Here is a 25,986-nt window from a genome sequence, read left to right as displayed (position 1 = left end):
TTTTAGAGAGAGAATGTTTGACTAGGGATTTATTTGAAAAAGGGGTATTTCTCACATTTAACAGAATATAATTAAAAAGAGGATTTTGGAGGTTCAACTCTTTAACTTTTTTATCCAACACTTCGGGCCGAGATTTTGCAAGAGATGTGATGAATGATCCCAGAATCCAACCAATAATTGTCGAGGTAAGATAGGTTGGCATCTGCACAGTAAAAACTTCGGAATATGCTTTGGCGCTTGAACATTACGCGCTCACCGGCCTTACCAAAATTAGGTATAGAGTAATGATTTAGTGCTACACCGTCCATCGTCAATCCATTCTTACCCAATCATCAACTACGGTCAAATCCGATTTCCCTCCCGCCCAAAAGTTTCTGATCAAAGAATCAAAACCTCCACCAACCCAACACGTGGCAATCACATTGGGGCGGAGACTCCCAAGTCCCAAGCCTAGCCTGAAATAACGAAAAGACTTTCCTGCCCTTTTCAACGATATTTATCCCGGAGTCTCCAGGACAAATTAGATGCGTTCTATCTTCTATGCTCACCGTCACAGTAACACTCCCTACTAGACACAGTTTGGTAATAAACTCGATAGATTAGAAACAATGTCTCCGTCCTTGGTGGCAAACGCCGACCTCAGTCCCGTCACGTCCGGTACCGTTAAGGGACGCGTGGCTTCAGTTTATAGCGAACTCCAAACGAGTCGAATCGATCACGCACTCCCTCTCCCTTCTGTTCTCAAAAACCCTTTCAAAATCGTCGATGGCCCCGCTAGCTCCGCCGCCGGCAATCCAGGTCAGTTTCGTACTACCACTTCATCAATAAAACAATTTTCGTCCGTAACATTACAGATTCAAGATCTTTTCTTTTTGTCATATATAGATGAGATTGCGAAATTGTTTCCAAATCTGTTCGGGCAACCGTCCGCATTGTTGGTGCCGAACGGTGCTGACGCGGTGCGATCTGATGAGAAGTTGAAAATCGGCGTCGTCTTGTCTGGAGGTCAGGCGCCAGGTGGACACAATGTGATCTCTGGAATCTATGGTGAGTATAAATCTGAAAATGTAATATAAGCGTGATTTGTGTGAAAATTGGCCTTTTAAACGTGATTTGCTTATGTTTTGGTGGCAGATTACTTGCAGGATCGCGCGAAAGGGAGTGTACTGTATGGATTCAGAGGAGGTCCAGCTGGAATCATGAAGTGCAAATACGTTGAACTAACTTCCGATTATATTTATCCCTATAGAAACCAGGTATAACTTTGAGTATAATGTCAATGTTTTGAGTAATAAATAGTACATATTAATTAATCTTTGTAGAATTTAGACCATTTGCATATTAAATTTTGGCTTGACAAGTAAATGTAAAATGTGCATGTTAAAGAAATGAAGTAAGCATCTAACCCCTTTTGTTTCTATCTTTTTGTCATTTTACTAGGGTGGCTTTGATATGATCTGTAGTGGGAGAGACAAGATCGAAACCCCAGAGCAGGTGGAACAGTTCATTTGATGATTTATTATTTTGTAATGAGCCTTTAGTAGTTATTTTGTATTAAGTGTTTATTAGTAATGTTTGGCTGAGTTTAAATGGCCATGAATTTCAGTTTAAACAAGCTACAGAAACAGCAGTGAAGCTTGATTTGGACGGCCTTGTCGTTATTGGTGGTGATGATTCAAATACAAATGCTTGCCTCCTTGCTGAACACTTCAGGTTTGTGGAATAATTCAGATTCTGAAATGAAATTTTAGTTTGTAGCTATCTGTTCATATTTACCACTTCAATGTGGTTTTGATTAATTTTCTATTGAATCAGGAGTAAAAACTTGAAAACTCTTGTTATGGGATGCCCAAAAACCATTGATGGTGACTTGAAGTGCAAAGAGGTCCCTGCAAGCTTTGGATTTGATACTGCATGCAAGGTGAGTATAGCCTCACATGTACTTTTTTTTTCCACTTCAATTTCATTTCATTAGTAATTTAATTTTTGGCATTATCAAATATACAAAATTTCTAGGATGCACTTTTTTCTCTGTGTTGGGACAGATGTTCGTAATTATTATCTCTGTTTCTAGGCAAAGGTTGCCATTATGGGTAACTTAAAGAATGTTAATCATATCAATTATGTGAATGCAGCTAAATGAAATGTGCAGAGATGATTGTGTTAACTTAAGTTCAGATAATTTTAACAATTTTTTTGTTCGCTGCAGATATATGCAGAAATGATTGGAAATGTCATGATAGATGCACGGTCAACTGGAAAATATTACCACTGTAAGTATTTATGACTTGATTTCCATTATTGAGATCCATTGTTGTGTTCTTTGAATGTCTGATAACATGTAATCAATTTTCATCATCTTGTACTGAGAATATTCTTGTTTTTAAAAATACGTCAAAATGGGATCAAGAGAAAAAGATCATTCAGCACCAAGCAATTTTTTAGATATCATGGCATATGTGAATTTACAACGACTAAGTTGAACTTTTTCCATTCTGTTGAGAGCTGTTTGCTTCAATTCCTTTTTTGGTTGTTAGTGGTTCTATAAATGTGTTAATTATTATCTTTTCGTGCATGACTCCTGTTTCTAACTTAAAATTCAACTATTGGAGTATTTTGTGCCATTTTTCAGTTTTTTAAAGCCCCACCTATGCGCAATATAGCCAGTAACAGAACCATTTCACCACAGGCTTATTTTGATTTTATATTTTAATTGCGAAGTTATATAACTTAATATTGCTTGTAGTAAATTAGATCTAGTGTTCTCTTTTTTCCTTCCCCTTCTCAGGTACATGTTGTGCTTTTTCAAGAAAAGTTGCAAGTAATACTTTATGAATCTGTGTCTGCAGTTGTACGGCTTATGGGGCGTGCAGCTTCTCATATTACTCTAGAGTGTGCTTTGCAAACTCACCCTAACATTACCATTATCGGTGAAGAGGTAATTCCATCGTATTGTGCATTACTTTTCAAAAGTTGCATGCCACTCACAAATGAACTTAATCTAGTGCAAACCTACCAACAAGATCTGGTAAAAATGAAGTTAAAAGAAATAGGTAAAATTGTACTCTCTCTGTCTCTTGTGGGTTCCTGTCCTAAGCAAAGAACACTTACACTCTCGTGACACTTTTCATGAATACTGGAGGTTATGTAATTATTGGCGAAAAGCATAGTTGGTCGAAACCCAGAAAGAGTTCATAGTTCAAAGCGACAAGCGATCCATCACATAAAAGAGCTTCTGTTGTTTCAATCTCCATTTTTGTTCTCTGTAATCTAGCAGACAAGAGGAAAACCTCTGTATAAATATAACTTTGACTGGCATATGTATATTTGCAGGTTGCTGCCAAGAAGCAAACACTAAAAAATGTCACAGACTACATTGTAGATATAATCTGTAAACGTGCTGAACTTGGTTACAACTATGGCGTCATCCTTATTCCAGAAGGTCTAATTGATTTCATTCCTGAGGTATTGATCTTAATTTATTTCATCATCTTCCTTTCCTTCTCTCATTTACAATTGTTTTCCAGAAGGCAAATGTACCTGCTCACAAATTCAGTGTAATTTTTTCATGAATTTCTTTTTTATTGTATCTGCAGGTGCAGCAGCTTATTGCAGAACTGAATGAAATTCTGGCCCATGAAGTTGTTGATGAAGGTGGACAATGGAAAAAGAAGCTAACAAAACAATCTCTACAGCTTTTTGAGTTCTTACCGCAAGCAATTCAAGATCAATTGATGCTTGAAAGAGATCCACATGGAAATGTTCAGGTTTATATTCTATATTGCTGTTCTTTTATTTGAGTTCCCTACTTTCTGAAGTTACGCTGAGCATCACTGTTTGCCTTCTATCTTTTTGCTTCATTAGGTTGCCAAAATTGAAACAGAGAAAATGTTAATTCAAATGGTTGAGACAGAGTTGGAGAATAGGAAACAGGAAGGAGTAAATAAAGGCCAATTCAAAGGGCAGTCCCACTTTTTCGGGTGTTTATCTCTAACAAGTTTTCTAATTCAAATGTATAACATTATGTTTGGGCTTGATAAGCCTAACCCATAGAAAGAGAACATTATGTTCATGATTGGTTTCAGCCAATTCTTATTGACTGTCTTATAACATTGTTTAAATGCCATCCCTGGCATTAATAGTAAACTACTATGCATTTCAATTTGCAGTTATGAAGGAAGATGCGGTTTGCCAACTAACTTTGATGCTACCTACTGTTATGCACTGGGTTATGGTGCGGGTGCTCTGCTTCATAGTGGGAAAACTGGGTTGATATCATCGGTTTGTGTTTTAACCCTCTTTTTGTTTTTTAACCTTATATTCAACCTTGAAACTATTGGGAACTACTGAGCTAACTGATACTGTATGTGCATCTCATAATATCTCCAGGTAGGAAATTTGGCTGCTCCAGTGGAAGATTGGACTGTTAGTGGAACTGCACTGACTGCATTAATGGATGTAGAGAGGAGACATGGTATCATAATAGTTCCCTTAAAATTATCGTTTAAATTATTATTTGTGAAATGTTTTTTTCTTCTGCTCATTAAAGTTGAATTTGTTTTGCAGGCAAGTTCAAGCCTGTGATTAAGAAGGCGATGGTGGAACTTGATGGTAAGAATCATTGAGACTTGACATGTTATTTTCTTAAAGTGCTTGAACATTTCTTGCATCGCCAATATGTGTGTGTGTGTGTATTTTAAACTTGGTGATCTGCCAATTCGTATTATCTTGACAAGCATTTCAATCTCAAATGAATCACAGGTGCACCATTCAAGAAGTTTGCATCCATGCAAGATGAGTGGGCTCTCAATAATCGTTACATCAGTCCTGGTGAGTTCTGCCTTTAATGGATTGTTCTGCTGAATTAGAGATAGGGTAAAAGTTCATTTAGTCCTTATATTTTAAGATTAGTGTTCGTCTAGTCCCTATATTTTTTAAATTGTCTCGAAACATTCTTGCCGTTAAAGTATTGATACTTCTACTGTTATTTTTTATTTCTTTTAGTTTACTTTTACAATATTATTCTTTTATAATAATTTTTTTGTTTATACATTAATAAAAAGAAAATAATTAAATCACTAATTTCACCATAGAAAAAAAAATTATATTAATTTTTTTACAAGCACCATTTGCACACTTTGTAGTTTGCATACAATTTTTGAAAATTAATATAATTTTTTTTATTTTTAGGATTAAATTGATAATTTAATTATTATTATTTTTATTAATGTCTAAATAAAAAAATTATTATAAAAGGGTAATATTGTAAAAGTAAGTCAAAAGAAATAAATAATAATAATTTAATTTTTGACAATTAAAAATTAATATTTTTTATTTTTTAAGGTTAAATTGGTAATTTAATTATTATTTTTTGTTAATGTCCAAACAAAGAAATTATTATAAAAGAGTAATATTGTAAAAGTAAGTCAAAAGAAATAAAAAGTAACGGTAGGTGTATTAATACTTTAACGACAGGGATGTTTCGAGTTATTTTTTAAAATATAAGAATTAAATAGATATTAATATTAAAATACAGGGACTAAACGTGTTTTTATCCTTACATATACACATCTTTGTTTTTGGCCATCTTTCCGCATCTCTAACTTGCCTCGCGGATCCATTTTCATCTCAGGTCCTATTCAATTCACTGGCCCAACATCGGGTGATGTTAATCACACACTACTCCTCGAACTCGGTGCTCAAGTATGAGCATGTTTTTAAATTTGTGCTTAAATTGAAGATTGAAGTTCAAATGTTATAAGATACCAATTTTCTGTCTCTTTTAATTTGATGCTAATATTTGGACACTTTTTCAGATATCAATGAGATAGTTCTGTGTCGAATGGCGGTAGTTTGGATTTATGAGGATAATATTTTATTATTATTATTTACTCATCTGTTGCAGTTATTTACACCATATATTTTTATCAAAGGTTCCTAAATCCTAATGGTCTCTCTTTTTTTTTTTTTAGGGGAAGAGAATCTTATGCTTTTCTTTCATTCCAAGCCTAATGAATTTTTGTATCCAACTTCTAAACCAAAAATTATCACATTTTAAAAACGTGAATTACAGTATTAAAGGACAAAACATTGAAAGCAACACAATGGATAAATAACCAAAAAAAAAAAAAAAAAATTCAAGATCTCACTTTTGGGGACTAGATATTGAGTACTAGTAGCAACATGGTCACAAATACAATACGGCTACTTTTGTAAATACAACACCAACAAAAGCAATGAAAAAAAAAACAATTAATTGAATTATGATTTCAATAGAATATAATATTAATTAGGTAGGATACAAGTATACAACTCAAGCAGTGTCAATTTTTCCTGATAGCTTCCACATTTTCTTATCTTCATAGCTCTTCGAATCAGCTGTACGTATGCAAGGAAACTGTATCCTATAATACAATTAATTATTGATTTGCCTCGTACATATTTTAATAGTTTATTCCATCACATATTGCAAAAGCTCTCTGCAGTGGTTGTCCGGTACATTTGGCTTTCCAGGCATAAGTTTTATTTTGGCAGGAAGATTTCCAACCCTCGAGACATATACATTTAGGCTGAAATCTAGCTTAACAGTTTCAGATCTGCTTCAGCAGTCCCTCAAAATCGGATTGACAGGAGTTCTGCTGCTTCAAATCTTGCCTGGTCCCCCTCCCACAGCTGGATGGTTCATTTTGTACGAGGATGGGCTGATTTAGGGGCGTTAACCAGAAATGACAAAAGTGAAGTAATGGCTACAAGCATCGGTGGAAAACACTGCCTAGAAGATGTGGAGATTACAGAAGCAATGGCAATTTTAGAAGGCACTGTAATGGCAAAGAGCGCTGGTCTGCAGCCCTTGATCATTGAGTCCGACTCCTTCAGTGTAATCAAAATGATTAGTAGAGAGGTCGTTACCAATGGGGAAATTAGTTGGATTATTGAGGAACTTGGAAATTTGACTTTTGATGGAAGAAGGATCCTCGTCAGTACAATGTAGCAGCACCTTGTTTAGCAAAATTAGCTCTCAGCACCATGATTCGTTGGTCTTGAAAAAAGAACGTCCAAAAGTTGTAGTGCCGACATTAGCTAAAACTTGTAATCAGTTGTTTTGTTGTCAATTAATTACTCCCCCCCACAACCCAAAAAAAAAAAAAAAAAATCTATCAATGACATCTTATGCTATGGATTTGGCACTTGTTTGTCACTCAAGGGTTACAAACAATACCTTCGCCAAGTGAAATGACCAACTAGTAGTCATAAGGGCTCGTTCAATGTGTGATGCCTAAATTAGTAAATTAGGATTATAAGGATGTAATCTACTGTTCATGAATCATGGCAATGGTTACAGTTAGCACTGATTAATCTCTTCGCCCGCCTCTCGAAAATTCTTTCCCCTACTTGGGAAAATTATAATTAGTTTCAATAATTAATTCACAACACCGCAGCTTTTACCCCAAATAATCAATTTTCTATTTTCTAGTTCTCTTTCTAGTGGTTGGTAAGCAATTTTTGTCTTAGAGACATTCGAGAGTGTTAAAAGCATTAAACAAAACAAACCCTTAAGATAGAAAAAACCCATTAAATTATGGACCAAAGTCTTTTCAAGTAATAATTGAGGAAACTGGCTTCTTATGGATTCAAAGTTCATTTTGCATGTGAACCCAAGAGAATAATTGCAAATTTATTTGCCATTTTGAAAATCCGAATTAAAATAAATAAAGTAGGTACCCATCACATCCCAACAACCCCTTAAAGAAGTTTACGACTTAAGAGTCGTAGAGACATTGATTATGAAACAAACTACAATGGAATTGCTAGAAATTATGATGACAAAGAAATAGAACTTTTTTTTTTTGAATACTGATTAATCATCGTATTACTGCATTACACAAATATTTACAACTGTTATTATAGCAGATATATTACACTGATATTTACAATCAGAAATACATGATTGGGACTTATATTATTACATTGAATTCTGTGAAGTACATGCCCAGATAAATAATCCCTTACAGAAGAGGGATGTCCATACTCCACTCGTATTGCACGAGGGAGAGGAAATTTTTGAAATATTAAACAAATAAGCACGTTAGCCCCCACAAATGCTTTTGTGGGGGCTTGAACCGCTGCCCTCACAAGTCCGACCAAGGCCGAAGTGGCAGAAATAGAACTTTTTAAACAATAACAAAGCTCACAAGCACCATCCATCCATCATCCATCAAAGTCAAGTGAACTATAGAATCAAGAAACGTCCACACCCATAGGACCTAAGTCCATGTTCGAACTATTATAACTTATTTCCTAAAAGTGTGCAACTTATTTACTAAAAGTATGGTTGGCACACTATGTTGTATTACATTATCTGTATTATGTTATGTTATATTAAGTTGTAATGTAATATTATGTTTGATGTAGTATGCATTGTCTTACATAAAATAATATTTTGTATTTTGATATTTATTTTAAATTAATAGTCTAATATTCATTTTATTTTATTAATATTTAATTAATAATTTAAACTTTTATAATTAAAATAAAAAAATTTCACCGCTGGCTGCCGCCGACCGTGGTGGTTTAGTGTCATTTGAACTATATTTCAATGCCAATAGAATCATTATTATCAAAGCTACGCAATGGTGCAACTATCCTGGGTAGAGAAATTTTCATTCATAATCAAAATTTCAGCTTTCAAAATTTTGATCAAAAATTTAATGCGAATGGAAGCTTTTTGCTAGTAATAATTGTACTATTACGTAGCCCCGACAATAAGGATTTTAATGATATCAAATTTTAGTACAAAACATAATGTTATGCAGCGACTATAGATGGTCGGTCGTCATTGAACTGTCGCCAATAGTTCATCAGCACTGACGGCAACATTCTTGAGTTTTTAATTTTATTAAATATTAAATATTTTATTTTGTTTTTATTATTTTAATTAAAGAAATAAAAAAAAGAATATCAACAGCGCCGCATTAAATAAACCTAATCCCTCATTATATTATTATATTATAATACACCATAAATTGAACATGAAGATTTACCAAACATGAAATGACATTGCATTAACTAATACAATCTCATATAATGTGGTATGCCAAATACATCACTAGTGCTTGCGACTTATTGAGGCTAGGCTAATTGTATAAGAATTATGGTACCATACAATATGAACGTTGTTAATTAAGAATTGTCTTTACTTAATTAAATAGCTTGAATGATCTGTGCTTTGAGAAGCAATATGAGCAGACACTAACAAGTAATAAAAAAATGGAATGTCAAAAGAAGCCAATTTTGAAACCCATGAAATGAAAAAGAAAAATCATGTAAACAATAAATAATAATAACTAATGAAGCGTGTTCCTATTTTGTTTTTCTCTGGCTTCGAGGAATAAGGTTTCTCTACTCATCTAATCCCTCTCATCTAACTTACCCACAAAGGGGAAAAAAATTAAAAAAAAAAAAAAAAAAATCCCCCCCAGGCCCCAGCCAAACTTCGAGTGATTCGAGAGTTTTGTTATCAAATGATTCCTTTTTTTCCAATAACATCAATTTCTATATGTGGTCACATAGTTGCTGGACATCACTTCTGAAAAAGTCATAATAATAAAAAATTTATATAAACTTTTAATCCTGGCTTGTGTCTTGTCCCCCTCGCTAATTTGTGTATATTGAATTGTGAAGATATCGCCATTGATGTTTGATGTTTGTGATGATTAATCAACTTGGGTTTGTTTTCATTCGCATGGCATGCATATTGCACATGCATGTCGTACCTACAAGAAGATGAAACGCAATAACCTTCGGGAATATTGTGCGACCAAACAATATATCCAAAGCAAATATTAAATATGACCATGCGCACCTTCTCGCCTGAGAACATTTTCTAAGATAATGGGACCATTAAAATATAAATAAATATGTTTTTTTATAAATTAAATTTTTTTAATATATTAAAATATATAATTTTATTATTAACGACATCTTCATTTTATTAAAATAAAAATAGACACAATGCGTACGATGGGTGTCTAAAATCCTTATTTTTGCAATTTATAATTTTTTTCAATATAACTTTAATTTTTTTACGATCATTTAATAAAAATTCAACCGCTATAGAAATAGTAAAATTTTGTTATTTTATATTTCTACGGTCTCTGAATTTTTATCACAAGATGGTAGAAGAATCATGTAAACAAGATCCTTTTTCAATTCCTTTTCTGCCGAAGTTGTGTCATCAAATAAAGCTATCTGCACGAAGCAAAGCAGAGCCAAGAGATATGAAGTGCAGTTCAGAAACTGGCCTTTTCAAATCTAACAATTGTGCTTTAGAAATAATATAAATAAAATATCTAGCTAGCTCACTCAGTGCTCAGTGGTGGACAATTTATTGCACTAAACTGTCATTTTTGTGAAGATGAAATAAGGTAGCAGCACCATTAAAGCAACCTTTTGATACCTTTTTGTTGTATGATGGATTTTTGTGTTTGTATTGGAGATAAACACAGCTAGTTCAAATTTTTATTACATCATTGTAAGCATCTGTTGTGCCAAAAAGGGAGGGAAAGTAGCTTTTATATCTTTCCTTTGTTTTTATTTACGAGCATTCATTTTTCCTATTTTGTGAAAAGTACACAACTTCATCGATGTATCACATTCCTAGTCTTATTTGGACCTTCGCATTTGTCACGTCCTGGAAACTGCTACTGCTGCCCAATAATTCTGCACAAGAGAATTTCTATATCTAGTCTAATAATTCCTCACACAAAAATTAACAAATAATGATGCTGATGCTATCACATGGGATATTAATCAATTAATCAAGGGAAGTGAGATGATGTGAAGCTGGTGACGGAACTAACGTGGTCCTGAGCTGCACTGGATCATGAGCATTATCCACATTCCACAGGGCTAAACATATTACACATAGCATTAGCAGCTGTAAGGACAGAAGGATAGAGTGGGGGGTCCGTTACATTAATGACATAATGCTTGTTTTTGGCTCGCACATGGCTCATCATTTTGCCTACAAACAAGCGAAAATCCCAATCCTCATAATTCAATCAACCATTTTCTCTTCTCTCTCTTTCTCACCGTGTCGGATTCCCACTTCCCAGTCCCCACTTAGCCTTTCCCCATTACTATTACAAATCTCCACGGCCAGCCAGCCACTTGCTCATCATCAAACCTCGCTTCGGCTCCACTTAATTTGTCATCTTCTTAACCTCAAAAATCTTGATTTTATTTCTTTGGTTGATAAATGATGCATGATCTCAACAGCCAGATTTCCCATTTCTTTTTTTTTAATAAAATACTAATATTCTTTCAACTTTTGTCAGATTCATCTTTAAATTCTTTCCGGGGTCTCATTAAATCTGTACAATTAATAACACCAAAGTCCCTGACTTTTACGATTTCTCATGTAATTGCATACGCTTTCTAATCGTATCGTTTGGGTACTAACGTCCATCGAAGCAACTGAAGCACCCTTTACGTACGTACTTACACTGAAGATTTGCGGTGCCCAAAATGTTTGAACGGTACACAGCTGCTTCATCCGTCTCAGCTAATATTCTTATTTGAGAAAATGTAGAAAAATAGGGACTTGGTTGTTATTTTTCATCTGACAGACATGTGGAAGACGATTTGACATAATTGACAGGCTGACGTGGGGCTGATTAATACCCGTCATCGCCGAGGTGTCCGTTTTATCGTCTTTCACGGAGTTATCTAGTAAAGTAGTAATTGCATTGCACCCAAATCCGGTTCCAAATCAATGACCCATTCGGATGTTTCTAATGCCAGCTTTTAATTTGCCCCCGTTAACGGAATTTAGAAAGATACAAAATCATTTTTAAAGTGTTTTTTCTTTTTTATTATTTCACTAGCAAGTGGCAACCTGTTAGGGATGACAATGGGATGGAGTGGGGGTAGGGAGGCCTACCTCATTCCTCACTCCGTTAAAATTTTTTGCCTTCATTCTCCACCTTATTCTCTAATAAATTTAGTCGGGTGGGGATGAAGAATCTCCATGTGGGTAATGATTTCCTCATCCCCACCTCATTCCTCATTTATTTATTTTATAATATGTATAAATATATTATTTTAGTAAGTTAAAAATTAGAGATTTAAAATAAAATCATCATCATATTATAAAGTATTTAAATTATTTTTAAAAAATATCTAAAAGTTTGAAACAATATCTTAAAATGATATTAAAAGTAAAAAATATTTAAAGAGCGTAGCACCTTAAAAGAGAAAAGAAAATATAACAATGTTTCAGAGTTGAAAAATATTATAGGATTTTCTTTCATTCATATCTTATTTATATTGCATAAAAATTAAAAAAAACTATTAATTGACATTATAATTGATAAAATAAAAAACATTAAATAAGAATTAAAAAGATATTTATTTATAATGGGGATTGGGGTGGGGAGTACAAAACCAAACCCCACCCCATTAAGAATTTAGGAATTATTTTCCCCCTACTCCAGCCCATTCCCCAAAAATTATTCAAAATTTTTTCCAATTGAAGTGGGGCTCCATGGGGTCCCAAACCCGTGGAAAATTTTGCCATCCCTACAACCAACCTCGCGTTGGTTTTTTTTTCTCCCAATTGTTATATAATTAAATAGGAGAATTAGTATACACCTCTCACATAAATTGATGGGTAGAGTAGATTTATCCTTCTAAATTAATAAGATTAAAAATTTAATCTGTGGCATAATAATATTGAACTTGAGATAATTATCGTAAATTTCTAATTATGAATATATAAATAAAGTTTGAATTGTAATATATCAGCACTTTGGTTTTCTATAACGACAATGATGTTTCAATTATTTTCATTAGTGCTTGGGATAAGAATAAATATTTAAGTTCTGCAAAATCATTGTCATTTAGCATTGATAATGATAGAGATTCCATAAAAACGTACATTAGTAATCAAACACAGGGAGCCTAAACTCCAAAATTTTTATTGTATAATTGAAGTCACTCTGTCATTGGACTGAAGGCAAATTAAAAAGATATTTAAGAGGAAGAAAATGATGGTTTGCTCAGTAGGTTATTAGTTAATAAACAACCCATGATGATTGTGATTTGTTGTTGTTGTTTTTTTTAAAAAAATATATAATTGTGATTTGTTAAATGATTCAAAAGTTTGAAATTAAAGGTCAAAATGTTTGGAAGTCCATAAAGCTGCTTCTATAACATGTAGTTCCTTAATCAACGTGAGAATTTTTCATCTTTGTAAGAAATTAGGTTAGCGAATTTGAATTCTGCTTTATTTTCTCGAGCATTCCTGTTAATTATTAACCATTCAAATTCGCTTCAATCATTATGTAAGCTATAGAGAGAAAGAGAGAGATATTTGCAAGAATTCAAAATTTAGATATATTTTTAAGGCAGTCTTGAAAATTTTAGATTGGTTCCTGAAAAATCTTTTGCTAACACATGTCACGTGGAGTGAATATAATTTAAATTCTCAGTAATAACACAACAAAGAAGAAAATGGGGGAAAATGTCAACGCCCACATGAAGATGTAATATGATTTAGGAGTTGTCACGTAACCCCACATGCCACCACAAAATTATATTGAAATTGTCCCCATTTCATTAATGTCTGAGTCAGCCCCACTTCGGGACCTTGCTACGGTACATTGTCCGTTACGTACACACCCAATGGTGCAAGGACACACATGCGCATGAGTGAGAAATTGCTTACTAAATGCACCCTTTGTGAAGCAGATTAGAATTCTCTCTGATACGATCATGTTATGAGCAAATAACTATTAGTTGTTAATAAAAAAAAGAAATTAAATTTTATTCACACACCACTACTAAAAGACACATGATAGAAAATTTTTAAAAATTCAATATAGTTCAAATTAGGAGAGGGTCTTATTCCTTGTGAAGCTGGCTAAGGTGCAACTGTTAGGTAGGGATGGGCAAATTACCCGATCTGACCCGACCTAACCTGAGAATTTTTGGATTCGGGTCAAATCGGGTTTTAAAGGAAACCCGATCGGATGAAAACGATGAAACTCAATCGGGCCAATCTGAAACCCTAATCAGGTTGCTATATTTAAAAAAAAAAAAACTAAACCTAAAGCACACTCGCCACACACACAGAAATCAAAAATTCGCCTTTCACAGTTACATACACAAATGCTCACAAGACTCAACCCTCCTCAATCCTCAATTTTTTTTACAAAAAACACATACACAGTCATAGCCTACGGCATTGGGCCAATGCCAACTCGCCAATGGAGGCCGCCGCACAAGTCACGACCTCACCCTCAAGAGGCGTCTAATCTGTTGTGCGTCTCTACACTGATTTGTTGCGCATCTTCCGATCTACTGCTGCGCATCCGTCAGTCTGCTGCTACGCGCCATGGCCACCGATCTGCTTCCAAGTGCCATCGATTTGCTACCAGGTGCCATCGATCTATATTCTGCTGCTCCATGCCTTCAAATCGCCCCGAGGTTCTCCCCACCGATCTGTATTCTGCTACCCCAAGCCTTCAACCCGAGTTAACCGACTCGAGTTTCTCCCCTTTGAAACATAGGGTTTTTTTTTGTTGAAGCTTTTTTTTGTTGATGGTATATATGGTTAATAAATAGCAAATTTGACAATTAATATTTAGTATTTAATTGTTGTAATTATGTGTTTTTAAATGTTAGTAATAAAATCAAGAAAACTGGCTAACCCAAATTGATCCTACCCGAATTCAACCCCAGCTTACAATCTGACCCGATCCAATCTGAATATAAATCGGATCGGATCGAGTTTGATTGTAAGTTCGGGTTGTATTCAAATGAATTTTATCTAATCCGAACAATTTAAAGTTTGATCGGGTTGACCTAAACCCGGTTTTGCCCACCCCTACTGTTAGGTAAGCGTCTGTACCTTAGCCATCTATGTAAAATCAAGCAATTACCACTCCTCTTGAGCAGTGATGTAGTCATCAAGTTCCAATGTCCAAGGATCAGATGGCTAGCATTACTTTTAGTATTTTTAAATGTAAAGAAAGTTAAGAATAATAGTATATATATATAGCTCTAACATGGCGAGTGTGGCAACTCATGGCTATGCAGGAACTCAGACCTAGGGCTAATATGGTAGTATCTATACGGGTCTAATGGGTCGAATCTGAAAGACTGAACATCTCTCTCATTACTTTCATCCTCTTGGGTTTATATATATATATTTGGGAGCTTGTTACCTTATATTATTATGTAAGTTACATAATTTTTTTACAACTGTTTAATGAAAATCTAATGATTGTGGAAATATAAGGTAATAAAATCATATTATTTCTACAACCGTTAGATTTTCATCAAACGGTTGTGAAAAAATTATGTACCTTACATAATAATGTAAGGTAACTAAAGCCATATATTTATAGTTATTTAACTACTTGTTTCCAATAGAACATCAGTATCTCTAAATTTTGCTGGAATACATATAAATATTTCTGGAACGAACACAGAACTCCTATTATATAATTAGAGTCATTTGCGATTCTTTCGTTACCCTTTTTGACAAAAATGATTTCACAATCGCGTAGATGTCAAGGGATTAGAATCTGATAGTCCCTATACGTATAAATTGAAAAGAGATCTTTGTATTCATGTAAATTTTGAATAATTGGGTTTTTTTTTTTTCATTTTTCCCTAATTTACACGTGCAATGCGTTTGAACAGATAACTAACATGCACACTAAAAATGATTCTTGTTAGTAAACCAGTAACGAGTTCCCATGCTAACTTTTTACTTTGGTTCTTGCATGCGTTATCCCTTATGCTTTATGAGATGAGATGAACCTCTCTGACTCTCTCTCTCTCCCCCTCTCCCCTCCCCCCCCCCCCCCCCCCACCACCGTCAGTCAAAACTTAAAATTATTTTAAATCTTTTCCCTCAATCAATTATTATTTATATATAGATACATACATAGTTACATAAATATATTTTAAGGAGGAGCAATTTAATTCTTTACTTATTATTACAACAACTGTTTACCATAGGATCGGTCAGAGTCCCAGCACTCACCTCTCTGTCCGAGAAACTCTTATCTCTCTCTCTATTCTCTCATTTCGCATTTCTTTCTCTTCGCAAAATCAAAGAAACTTCCCACTTCGCTCATCCCCTCATCGGAAGACTTTTAATTTTTAAGCAACTCTCTCTTTCTTTCTTTCTTTCTTTCTTTCTTTCTTTCTTTCTTATTCTCAAGGAAAATATATGTTTTCTGGTTAAAAAGAAGAAAAAGAGAGAAAAAATGGATAGTCCGAATAGTAATACCCATGAAATTAGAGGTCTTTCTCCATGCAACAGTGGTAGAAGAAGAAACGGCAGGGATACAAACTCGCCCGAGTTTGAGTTTTGGATGGTCCGAAACCCGAGTTTTCCTCAACCAAATCTCCTCTCAGCTGATGAACTCTTCGTTGATGGAGTCCTCCTCCCTCTTCACCTTCTTCCAAACAAATCGTCTGACCCCAACGCGCATCCAGATCCTGGGCCCTTAGACAAAGAACCCGGTGAAGAAGAAGAAGAAGCTGAAGCTGAAGCTGGGCCAGAGTTGAGACATGTAACGGCCGAGTTGACTAATGGGCTGACCTCATCCAAGCGTTGGAAGGACATTTTCAAAAGAAGTGACAAGAAGAATGTTATCAATACAAAGAACGTGGAAGACAAAGAGAAGAGGAGGGAGAAGAAATGTCAAGGCGGGGCGAGCTCAGCTGAGTTGAATATCAATATCTGGCCTTTTTCAAGGAGCAGATCCGCCGGAAATAGTGGCGCCCGACCCAGGATGGTATCCGGAGCTCCTGCAACGCGGAAGGTGAGTAGTGCACCTTGTTCGAGGAGTAACTCGGCTGGTGAGTCAAAGTCAAGGAAGTGGCCTAGCAGTCCGGGTCGGGCCGGGGTTCATTTGGGTCGGAGCGGCCCTATTTGGCAAGTCAAGCGTGGTGCGGGTGGTGGTTCCGGTTCGGGTTTAGCGAAGAGCTCCTCCGAGCCTGGGGTCCGGAGCGGTGAAAAAGTGGGCAACAAAAAAGATGCAAGAAGTAAATTGTTGGGTAATAATGGGAGTAGTAATAATAATAGTAACAAAGGTAGGGTTTTGAACTTGAACGTGAATGTGCCCAAGTGTATTGGTTACAGGCATCATTTGAGTTGTAGGAGCGACGAAAATAGTGCAATTGGTGGTGTTGGTGTAAGCAGTAACAAGAGCAGCAGCAGCAGTGGAAACGTTGGCAACAAGAATGTTGCAAATAGTGGTAGTAGTAATCTCTTCAATTTGCGCAGCCTCTTCACCAAGAAGGTTTATTAAGCTTATTCTTATCATTATTAATGTGTGATTAGTGAGACCTGTGTTGAAGGAGTTTGATTTTTACTCCTGTTTCGTGTTAATTTATTGTTCTATTTGTATAATCTAAATGTTTTGTGTAAACATAGGGTTAGTTTTATCTTCAATGACATGTAATTACACTAATATTAACCGGCAAAAAGGAAAAGTCTGTACCCTTTGGTATTATTTTATAGAAAGGTATTAAAATTTGTTTTGAAAGTTTGTTCAAACTTTTTGAATTTTCTCTCTGTCTTTTTCTCTCTTAAATGGTGGATCTCTAAGGATTAAGGAGGTTGCTTTGCTGTGCTCTTTTGACCCTTGAATTCAATGGGCTTTCTTTCTTGGCATGCCTACGGAAGGACTCGTGATTGTAATTTATTTGAAATAACATAATGGTCCAAATGCGCGGACACCTACACACAGTACGTGATACATCACATCTTTTATTGGCTCTCATCCACATCGAGTCTTAACGTTGCACGCTCCATTTGCAATTCAATTGTTCGAGGAATTTTGCCTCTTCCACCCGTTTCTTGAGTTTTGTGGGTTGAGTTGTGTCATTGTACTTGTGGGCCCAAATAATTGCTGACAATTTGTGAGTTGATTAATTTTTCAAAATATATCAAAAAAATTTAGAGGAGAAACCGACGAGGTTGAGCATCACAAAATCCTCTTTTTGATTTGAAGATTTTTTTTTAGCATTAAATATTTTAAAAGATATTTCAACTAATTTTTTTTATATAAAATATATTTCGCACTCTTTAATATGGTTGAAAGGATTTTTTTCTCTTTTATTAATATTTTATAACTTTTTTTTTATCAAAGAGAGAAAACAATTATAATTACTACTATTTTTCTTTTCTTTAAAAAAAATCAGCTATTTCACGGTATTTTTTATCCTATTAAATATCATTAAACTCATATGTATCTCACTGTAAATTATTTTTTCTTCAAATTTTATATCTTTTCAAGTAATTTTATAATTAAAATTATATGTTTAATATATTAATTACCAATTGTTTTTTAATTAACATGCATTACACTAAAAGTAGACGGTTATAAAAGCACATCAATAAAGTTACTAAAAGATAAACACATTTAAAGCTTAATAATAATATGAGATTTAAATTCAACACGAAATTATTTTTTTTGTGTATTAAACCATTTGGTATACGAAAATCACATTGAGCCATGACTAATTCAAATTTGAGCCGAGTAGGACCACTAAGATGGCAAAACTCTCCCAATAAAATATTTAACACAGCTGCATTCCCAAGCATCGAATCGAAAACTTTGATTAAGTTAGAACAACCCCATACTAGTTGATCTACACGCTTGTTGGTAACACAAAATTACTTATTAATTGGTATTAGTCCTAATCTTATCCAAATGATCAATAAATACTTTATACTCAAACTCCATTCTATATTAGTTACATTATTATCTATTAAAAATTGAGGATTCTAATAAAACAAAAGAACATATGTCGATAATCGAGTAAGGAATTAATTTTGTTCTTCTAGTGAAAGCATGAGATTAAAGAGATCACATTTTTCCTAACATTAAATGTGAAAACAGAAATTAGTAATTTGTGTCTGTGTATAGATTGGTGGGTCTAAAGTGTGTGAAATAGGGTATATGTACATGAGAAGTTTCCTTCACTCAAACATTTTAAATTAATTAAAAAAGTAACTTAATTTTCTTTCCATATATCGCCTAGATTGAGTAAATCTAATAAATGAAAATTTAAATCATCTTTTTAGTCCACATTTTTAAGTTAAAAAGAACGACCGTATTTATATTTTTATACTATATCCCGAGGTAAGTGGCCACCTAGAAAAGCGGGGAACAAAAAAAATTGGAGCATCTGCCTGTCGAAAAAGTCTTATAGATATAAGAAAGGAAAATGTTTGATGCTCAAAGTGATGACGTGGCAATATTACCAGCAGTGGCGCGCACAAAAGAAAGAAAGAAAGGGTTGCTCTGGTAAAGCAGCACAATTATCTTTTGACGAAGCAAATGGTGGAGCCGGAGGTCCGAGCCGGATCAAATCGGAGCGCAACCAAAGAAGAGAACCGTCAGAGGTACACCGATCATGGCCGAGGTTTATCCAGCAAACGTGATGAAGAATTTGAAAAGCGCTCTGACCCGGATAGCTGCGACTCGGTTGGTGGCTCGAGTCACTCTGAGCGCTTAGCTGATACGTCAGCGAGTTTCCGAACCCTTTGCGAGTCGCTGCTGAGAAAGGAACTCGCCGAGCTGGAGATGATCAAATCGAGGGAGGCACTGAGGTGCGAGGCGGAGAAAAGGAGAATGGAATCAGAGGCTGAGATGACTCGGATGATGATGCAGACTCAATTGCAGATCGCGTCGTTTGTTGAGGGGATGAATTCGAGTCGAAAGAGAAAGCGCGCTGAAGAAGACGAATCACGAGTTTCTCAGAGGTAAAATTCCTGATCTTTCTATGTGGTTAACTCCTGAATCAGTCGATTCTTGGTTTCAATTGGTTCACTGAGTTAGGTGATTTTGTCTTACGTCTGATGCAGGGAAGGAGCTTTGCTGCTTAGCATGCTCCAATGCAACTTTATCCTTTGAAGTTCACACTTCACAGCGGCGCTCATTTGTGTAATCCTATCATATAAGGATATTCTTTTCAAATGTTTGTACTCTTATTATTGTATGGGTATTTAAGTAATAATCCTCATGCGAATAATTCAAATAAGTTTTAATTTCCACTACTTGAATTTTATAAATAAAATGTTACTAATACGCAGGTGGAAATACTTTTCCCTCCTGCGTATTCTAAAACTTTCCACGGCCCACCTCACGGCAACCAAGTCGGGAGAGATAAATTGAACAAGTACGGCCGTCCCCTGTTGGGATGTACTATTAAACCAGGCTCAAATCTTGTGTTTTATATCAAAAATCAACACAAATTTTATTCCCATTTCAATATGAATATTACCACTTTACTTTATTTATATTTATGAAAAAGGCCAAAAAACCCCTTACGGATTCTCACAAAATAAAAGCCGTGCCTCGTGAAATCTCTCATTTTAGGTTTTATCAGCGAACAAGGGCGCAATACATTGAGAATAATCAAGCTTCTACAATTCTTCTACGATTTTTTTTTTTAATTTTTTTTTAAAGATAGAACTCTTTATAATTGTTAATTTTCTTATAGATCCCCTATTTTCTTATCGGATGTTAATAGGCAAATCTAAATGCATTTTGAGATCTCCCTCTTCATAATGGGGAAATGCACAAGGACCGCTTACTCTAATTCCCTATCTAATATACTTTTGCTGTCCTCAACATAAATCCAACGGCTGTTTCTTTGTGCGGTGGTTGTTGATATTCTGGTGGCTTTGTTCTGCTGCATCAAGCAGAGACCTCCGCCTGTTTGTAGCACTCTCGATGTATTCTTGTAGAGGTGGAAGACAAGCCTGTTCTCCATCCTTAGTGATTTGCCCTCGAATTATCTACCGAAGCCATGAATGTTGTTTCATATAAGTAAATACCACAACGACTATTAAAATACCACCAGAGACGAAAGTTACCTTTGATGCCCATGATCGCTCTGCTTGTTGACACACATCCCTAATATCTCTTCCCGACATTCTGCATTCAGCAAGTGCCAATGAGAGACAGCAATAAGATGCCAATCTTATGATAGAAAGTCAGGGCGATAATGGGTTGGTGTTAAAGGTTTTATTATATGCCATAGATATATATAGACTACATACTCCTCTGTAGCAGTGGCTAATTCGGCCAGTTCAGCTTTTGTTAGGTGCTTTGCATACTGAGCTGCTATTTCCTGACGATTCTCATGATCTGGTAGGCCAAAGGTAATCATTGAATCAAACCGACTGAGAAAGTACAAAAAAGCATCAGTAAGAAAACTCCCATCTGAACCCTTTGGTACAACTGCCTTTCTGCAGGAAAATGTGTGAGAATACTACCTTATTAAAGCAGGATCAAGGTCTTGCTTTCTATTTGTTGCAGCAATCACCACAACCTTTTTATCCTGTTCGAATCCATCAATCTGCAGAAATGAAAGAATATCACCCAAAGCAGTGTCACCGACACAAACTATGTCATTGCCGATACATCCACACGCAATCAGTACAATAAACAAATACATAAGCATTCTTAGTCTAGCGACAAATCAAAGATTTACTTCAGCAATGCTATGGCAGGCAGAGAAACTGAAAATATGTAAAAGTACAACCAACAGGATAAAATACATCAAGACAGGCAATGCAGAAAGCTCATTATCTGGGGGCATAAAACCAAGTGAAATCCTAGCTTTACCTGTCTCAACAACACGGACAAAATTCTTCGGGTAGCTTCATGCATTTCACTATCACGAGCAACAGCAAAAGAATCAACCTGAAATGGAGACGAAGAATGCAAAACAGGAAGAAGGTTATCATCTGGGAGCTCCATTTTGGAATATTAGTTATGAAGCAGAGAATAAATTGCTTGGACAAAACGAAGGTGAGCATATTTGCATCAGTTACCTCATCCAGGAAAATAATAGCTCCGTTTGGAAGCTCATTGGCAAGAGAAAACACTTTCCCCAATAGCCGCTCACTTTCACCGTAGTATTTTGACATGACAACCTCCAGTGGCACATACATCAATGGAACACCCTGCCAAGGCATGGCACCATAAAATCAAGACAGATTCAAGCAGAAAGTAATACGATGTGATTCACTTTATTGACCATGATTGCATGAATAATGTTCATATTCTCCACAATTGATATTATCATGTGACCCTTAACTTCTTCTGTATGCAAAATCTTCAATTATATTTGGGTCAGTCAAAATGTGGTGAAGAAAAAAAATGGTTTTTTGCACATAATCATAAAATTTGAGTTAAAAATATGATATGCAGGCTAAAGTAAATATCCAGTTCCCAATAAATGCCTAGCGTGCTCACCGCTTGATTAGCAATAACACGAGCACATGATGTCTTCCCTGTACCTGAAATTTAACATGCACTACAAGTAAATCCCCACAGGCTATCAACTAACCAAACTAGAAGCTGAATATCAAACTAAAAAGACCCAACCAGTATAAAAGTGATTAGACGAAGTAAGAATATTGACAGCATATGAGAGGAAAGTACTCTTGATACAATACTTTGTAGAAACAAATTTTTATAGTTAATCAATACAAACTTTAAGCGATACACTTGAGGAACTTATTAGGTATTAAAAGGCAAACCTGGTGGACCTTCAAAGAGCACAGCCCTAGGTCTATTCGACTCAAACTTACACCGAGTTCCACGAGCAATATCATCATATACTTCAGGGCTTTGAAGAGACAACAATATAGTGTCTTCTATTTCTCTGCAAAACAAGCAGTTAAAAGCCATCCATCATATTGCCAAAGTCTGAAACATTTAAAATGCTGAGAAGCTTATTAAAAGAATCAAATTACTACAAAATTCACCAGTAAACTTTTAGTCAATATAAACAACTTCCCTGTAAACCCAACTAAACACTCATGAACGGTAAAATTTACGATCATTCTTGTGCAAAACTACTGTTGAATTTAAATTGATAATAATTTGGGAAAAAAGAACAAAAATTATTGACATCTTCAAGCCGTTTGCCAATCCATACACAAATCCTCAAACACTGATTTATTAAAATTCTTCATCAAGTTTGCTTTCTGAGGTAGCAAATGGATTGACTGACATTTGATAGTAAAAGAAGCAAAAAGAGATAAACTGGGCACTAGAGCTCTATATACCTCTTCTGCTGATCATAACCAGCAATATTTTCCCACGAAATCTCGCTTTTTGAGGTGTTCAATTGGGGTTCATCAAGTCCATATATTCTGACTCCCATGGACTCAAGAGCGGCTACTGTTTTGTCTGCCCGTGGCTTTTGTGTAATACCTTCCTTTGGTTTTCTTTCCAAAGTTCTATTTTGACCAAACCTTCTACTGGCTAATTGTAAAACAGACACCAAAGCATCAAGCTCTTCAGAAGTTAAGCTCCCTTTCTTTATGAACTCAATTTCCTGAATATAAGTTCACCCATATGTAAATAAAAATTGTCTGCTTGTAAATTGCCCTTGCTTACAATAAACAAGAAGACATATAAAGTACTTCAAATGACAATGATATATGAAATACTATAAGTCTAGAAATCTAACTGGTTTATCTGAGGTAATGAGTGAACGAAATATGAGGATGCATAGATCTCCTTCACGTGCGTTCATGTCTCCGGATTGGGCTCGATCCCCTCCACTTTCATTCTGTTTTTCAGGAGACTTCAGTGTCAATTGCCAAGCAACTGCACTGAATTAGCACAAACAAACAAAGAAATCCAACATTAGGCATACACAAATTTGTGCGCTACAAAACCAAGGATGATAAACAACAACTTAAGACAGAATAAATAATGTTTTCCATTAACCTGTCCCAAGCGCGCAATCCCATATCCGAACCACCACCATGCTCTTCAACCTTCAGTCCAAGATGCGAGACAAGGTTTGCAATCAATTGTGGAATTTCACATGCAGGAGGTACTTGAAACTTAATGGTGACCTTCAGATCAAAACACCTCACTTAGAGTTACATTTGCAGTATCATAATCCAATTACACCACAGACTGAAGCAGACACAACAATAATAGACAGAAACATCAAGGAAATAGATGGCAGCATGCCAATAAAGGCAATGAGCTTCATAGGATTTCCACACTGAGAATTTAAGAATGTCCATACAGTGCGTAATCCATTGGAACACAAAAAAATTAGGTACCTTTCGCATACTAAGATATACACTGATTAATAACTTCTAGCAGAGAATAAAAACATTGTCTTCAATAATGAGAACTGAGAAGAATGAGGGTGTGAAGCCAAGAAAAACATGGGCACTAACCTTCTGGCCCTTGACAGCAACAGTAAACGTGGGACAAGAACCATAGTGCATTCCTTTCCTTTTAAGCAACTCTTCAATTCGATGCCGTTCTTTCTTTGCAATTTCCTCCAAGTTCTCATAACTTGAAGAAGATTCCGATGGCAATGAAGGTTCAGCAGTGCCAGCACCCTGCAGAAAAGCAAATTTTCAAAAGTAAATGAACTCAACAAAATGAAATTTCAATGCAATGTACACCGAAAAATTATCCACGTAATGATCTTAGGAGGTATGCGAACCTGATCACCATCAGCATAGGCAATATTGAGTGCCCCAACACCAAAGAGCCCAGCTAAGATAGCTGGATGAATAGAACTAGGTCCTGGTGTATCATCCAACAGTTTTGGCCGCTGAATTTCTGATGCACTGAAACGAATTTGCTGCTCCAAAGATCCTGCATGAATCACTAATATAACTAGAACCTTCTCTACAATATGGTGTGCGCATGCATCACTTTTGCAATTACAAACCGTTTTTCTTATAATCACTACAACTGGCATTTGATGCCAAAGCAGTTTTGTTTATTTTAGTCAAGCAATATAAATTAATAAACATTTCTGTTTGAAAGCGTTTGTGATGAACTAGAAACTCTGAAACGCAAAAAAAGAAATTCTGCAAGTGAGCTAAACAAAATTATTCATTTAAAAGAAAAAAAGGTTAGCAAACCAAAAGAAACTGTTCGTATATTAGATCGAAAGCAAATTCAAAACAAACATTCAAACTTCAAAGTAATTGCAACAATTCAAACAAATAAATATAAAAATATTATAAAGAAAATTATAGCTCGCAACTAGTAACAAATGCGATAAGCTCACTTACGATGGGGGAGACGGCGAGGCTGCCCACGTGGCGAAGCAGTTAGGACACGCCACGCCGAAGCTGTCTTCGCCAGCCTCCGCAAAGACGCCATCAGAGATTTTTTTTTTTTCTCTCTCAATATCTGAGAGTTAAATTTTTGTAAATTTCAGTATTTGTGTCTGTACAATCCTGGCCCGAGTTGTTTTTGGGTTGGAGTTAGGGATGGCAAAAATCCCCACGGGGACGGGTACTCTCAGGGATTTTCCCCATTCGGGGAGGGTACGGGGATAATTTTATACCCAATTTTTTTTTCGGGGAGGGGACGGGGAAAATTTTTTACCCAATTTTTTATTCGGGGAGGGGATGGGGATGAGGTGGAATCCCCATCCCCTACCCATTTCCCCATTTTAATTTTTAATTTTATTTTTATTTTTAAAATTACTAATAAATAAATAACAAAATTATAAATATTGTTAAAAATAATAAATATCAAAATAGTTGTATGTTGGGAAAGTGGTCACCCTTTGCCGGGAATTAGTTGAAGAGTATTAATTGAAGTTTTCACCAACTGTTTATTGCTTTGATTATACTGGTAGTAGTTCTTCTACTAGATCTACAGGGGATTCTTATAAGAAAGCAACCAAATGGATGATAGGTTTTGATGATTATGTAAACAATGGAGATTGTGCAGTTGTTGCAGATGAATTAGATTCATATTTGGATGAGAAAGTTATACCTCGGATGGAAGATTTTAATATTTTGAGTTGGTGGAAGACAAATGCTAATAGGTATCCTACATTAGCTCGAATTGCTAGAGATATTTTGGCAATTCCAATTACAACAGTTGCTTCTGAATCAGCTTTTAACACTAGTGGTAGAGTTGTGAGCCCATACCATAACAG

The 25,986-nt window shown here is 35.3% G+C and overlaps 4 protein-coding genes across 4 annotated transcripts; 3 read left to right on the top strand and 1 right to left on the bottom strand.

The window, feature by feature from the left end:
- The first annotated feature begins 136 nt into the window (after positions 1–136).
- On the top strand, positions 137–5,843 carry LOC18050950 (pyrophosphate--fructose 6-phosphate 1-phosphotransferase subunit beta). Its single transcript, XM_006449753.2, has 16 exons — positions 137–798; positions 886–1,047; positions 1,135–1,256; positions 1,441–1,494; positions 1,607–1,713; positions 1,816–1,921; positions 2,210–2,273; positions 2,850–2,938; positions 3,334–3,465; positions 3,597–3,767; positions 3,865–3,980; positions 4,170–4,281; positions 4,390–4,474; positions 4,567–4,611; positions 4,762–4,830; positions 5,633–5,843. The coding sequence occupies exons 1-16, from the start codon at positions 609–611 to the stop codon at positions 5,707–5,709; spliced, it is 1,701 nt and encodes a 566-aa protein (XP_006449816.1). The 5' UTR covers positions 137–608; the 3' UTR covers positions 5,710–5,843.
- A 10,134-nt stretch (positions 5,844–15,977) lies between these two features.
- Positions 15,978–17,540, top strand: LOC18050949. The gene has a single exon (XM_006449752.2). The coding sequence runs from the start codon at positions 16,281–16,283 to the stop codon at positions 17,328–17,330; it is 1,050 nt and encodes a 349-aa protein (XP_006449815.1). The 5' UTR covers positions 15,978–16,280; the 3' UTR covers positions 17,331–17,540.
- Positions 17,541–19,123: 1,583 nt separating this feature from the next.
- LOC18050948 (uncharacterized protein At4g22160) lies at positions 19,124–20,082 on the top strand. The gene is made up of 2 exons (XM_006449751.2): positions 19,124–19,792; positions 19,895–20,082. Exons 1-2 carry the CDS (start codon positions 19,368–19,370, stop codon positions 19,941–19,943), a joined length of 474 nt encoding a protein of 157 aa, XP_006449814.1. The 5' UTR covers positions 19,124–19,367; the 3' UTR covers positions 19,944–20,082.
- Positions 20,083–20,303: 221 nt separating this feature from the next.
- LOC18050947 (nuclear valosin-containing protein-like) lies at positions 20,304–25,286 on the bottom strand. The gene is made up of 14 exons (XM_006449748.2): positions 25,106–25,286; positions 24,526–24,680; positions 24,251–24,418; positions 23,784–23,914; positions 23,521–23,665; positions 23,114–23,385; positions 22,583–22,707; positions 22,296–22,339; positions 21,872–22,003; positions 21,663–21,740; positions 21,311–21,393; positions 21,095–21,217; positions 20,909–20,969; positions 20,304–20,830 (listed from the first exon to the last, which is right to left on the bottom strand). The coding sequence occupies exons 1-14, from the start codon at positions 25,194–25,196 to the stop codon at positions 20,660–20,662; spliced, it is 1,779 nt and encodes a 592-aa protein (XP_006449811.1). The 5' UTR covers positions 25,197–25,286; the 3' UTR covers positions 20,304–20,659.
- Positions 25,287–25,986: the final 700 nt, after the last annotated feature.

Source organism: Citrus clementina, unplaced genomic scaffold (assembly GCF_000493195.1).
Source record: "Citrus clementina cultivar Clemenules unplaced genomic scaffold, Citrus_clementina_v1.0 scaffold_2, whole genome shotgun sequence".
NCBI classification, from domain to species: domain Eukaryota; kingdom Viridiplantae; phylum Streptophyta; class Magnoliopsida; order Sapindales; family Rutaceae; genus Citrus; species Citrus x clementina.
Note: the sequence above shows the minus strand (reverse complement) of the source record. Positions and strands in the feature narration are given on the sequence as shown.

Coding starts and splice junctions, on each gene's coding strand:
- LOC18050948 (XM_006449751.2), top strand. CDS start 19,368: ATGGTGGAGCCGGAGGTCCGAGCCGGATCAAATCGGAGCGCAACCAAA. Junction 19,793..19,894: donor GAATCACGAGTTTCTCAGAG/GTAAAATTCCTG, acceptor CGTCTGATGCAG/GGAAGGAGCTTTGCTGCTTA.
- LOC18050949 (XM_006449752.2), top strand. CDS start 16,281: ATGGATAGTCCGAATAGTAATACCCATGAAATTAGAGGTCTTTCTCCA.
- LOC18050950 (XM_006449753.2), top strand. CDS start 609: ATGTCTCCGTCCTTGGTGGCAAACGCCGACCTCAGTCCCGTCACGTCC. Junction 1,257..1,440: donor TTTATCCCTATAGAAACCAG/GTATAACTTTGA, acceptor TCATTTTACTAG/GGTGGCTTTGATATGATCTG. Junction 4,612..4,761: donor GGCGATGGTGGAACTTGATG/GTAAGAATCATT, acceptor AATGAATCACAG/GTGCACCATTCAAGAAGTTT.
- LOC18050947 (XM_006449748.2), bottom strand. CDS start 25,196: ATGGCGTCTTTGCGGAGGCTGGCGAAGACAGCTTCGGCGTGGCGTGTC. Junction 22,004..22,295: donor GTGTTATTGCTAATCAAGCG/GTGAGCACGCTA, acceptor ATGCCTTGGCAG/GGTGTTCCATTGATGTATGT. Junction 21,394..21,662: donor TGTCCGTGTTGTTGAGACAG/GTAAAGCTAGGA, acceptor TCATTTCTGCAG/ATTGATGGATTCGAACAGGA.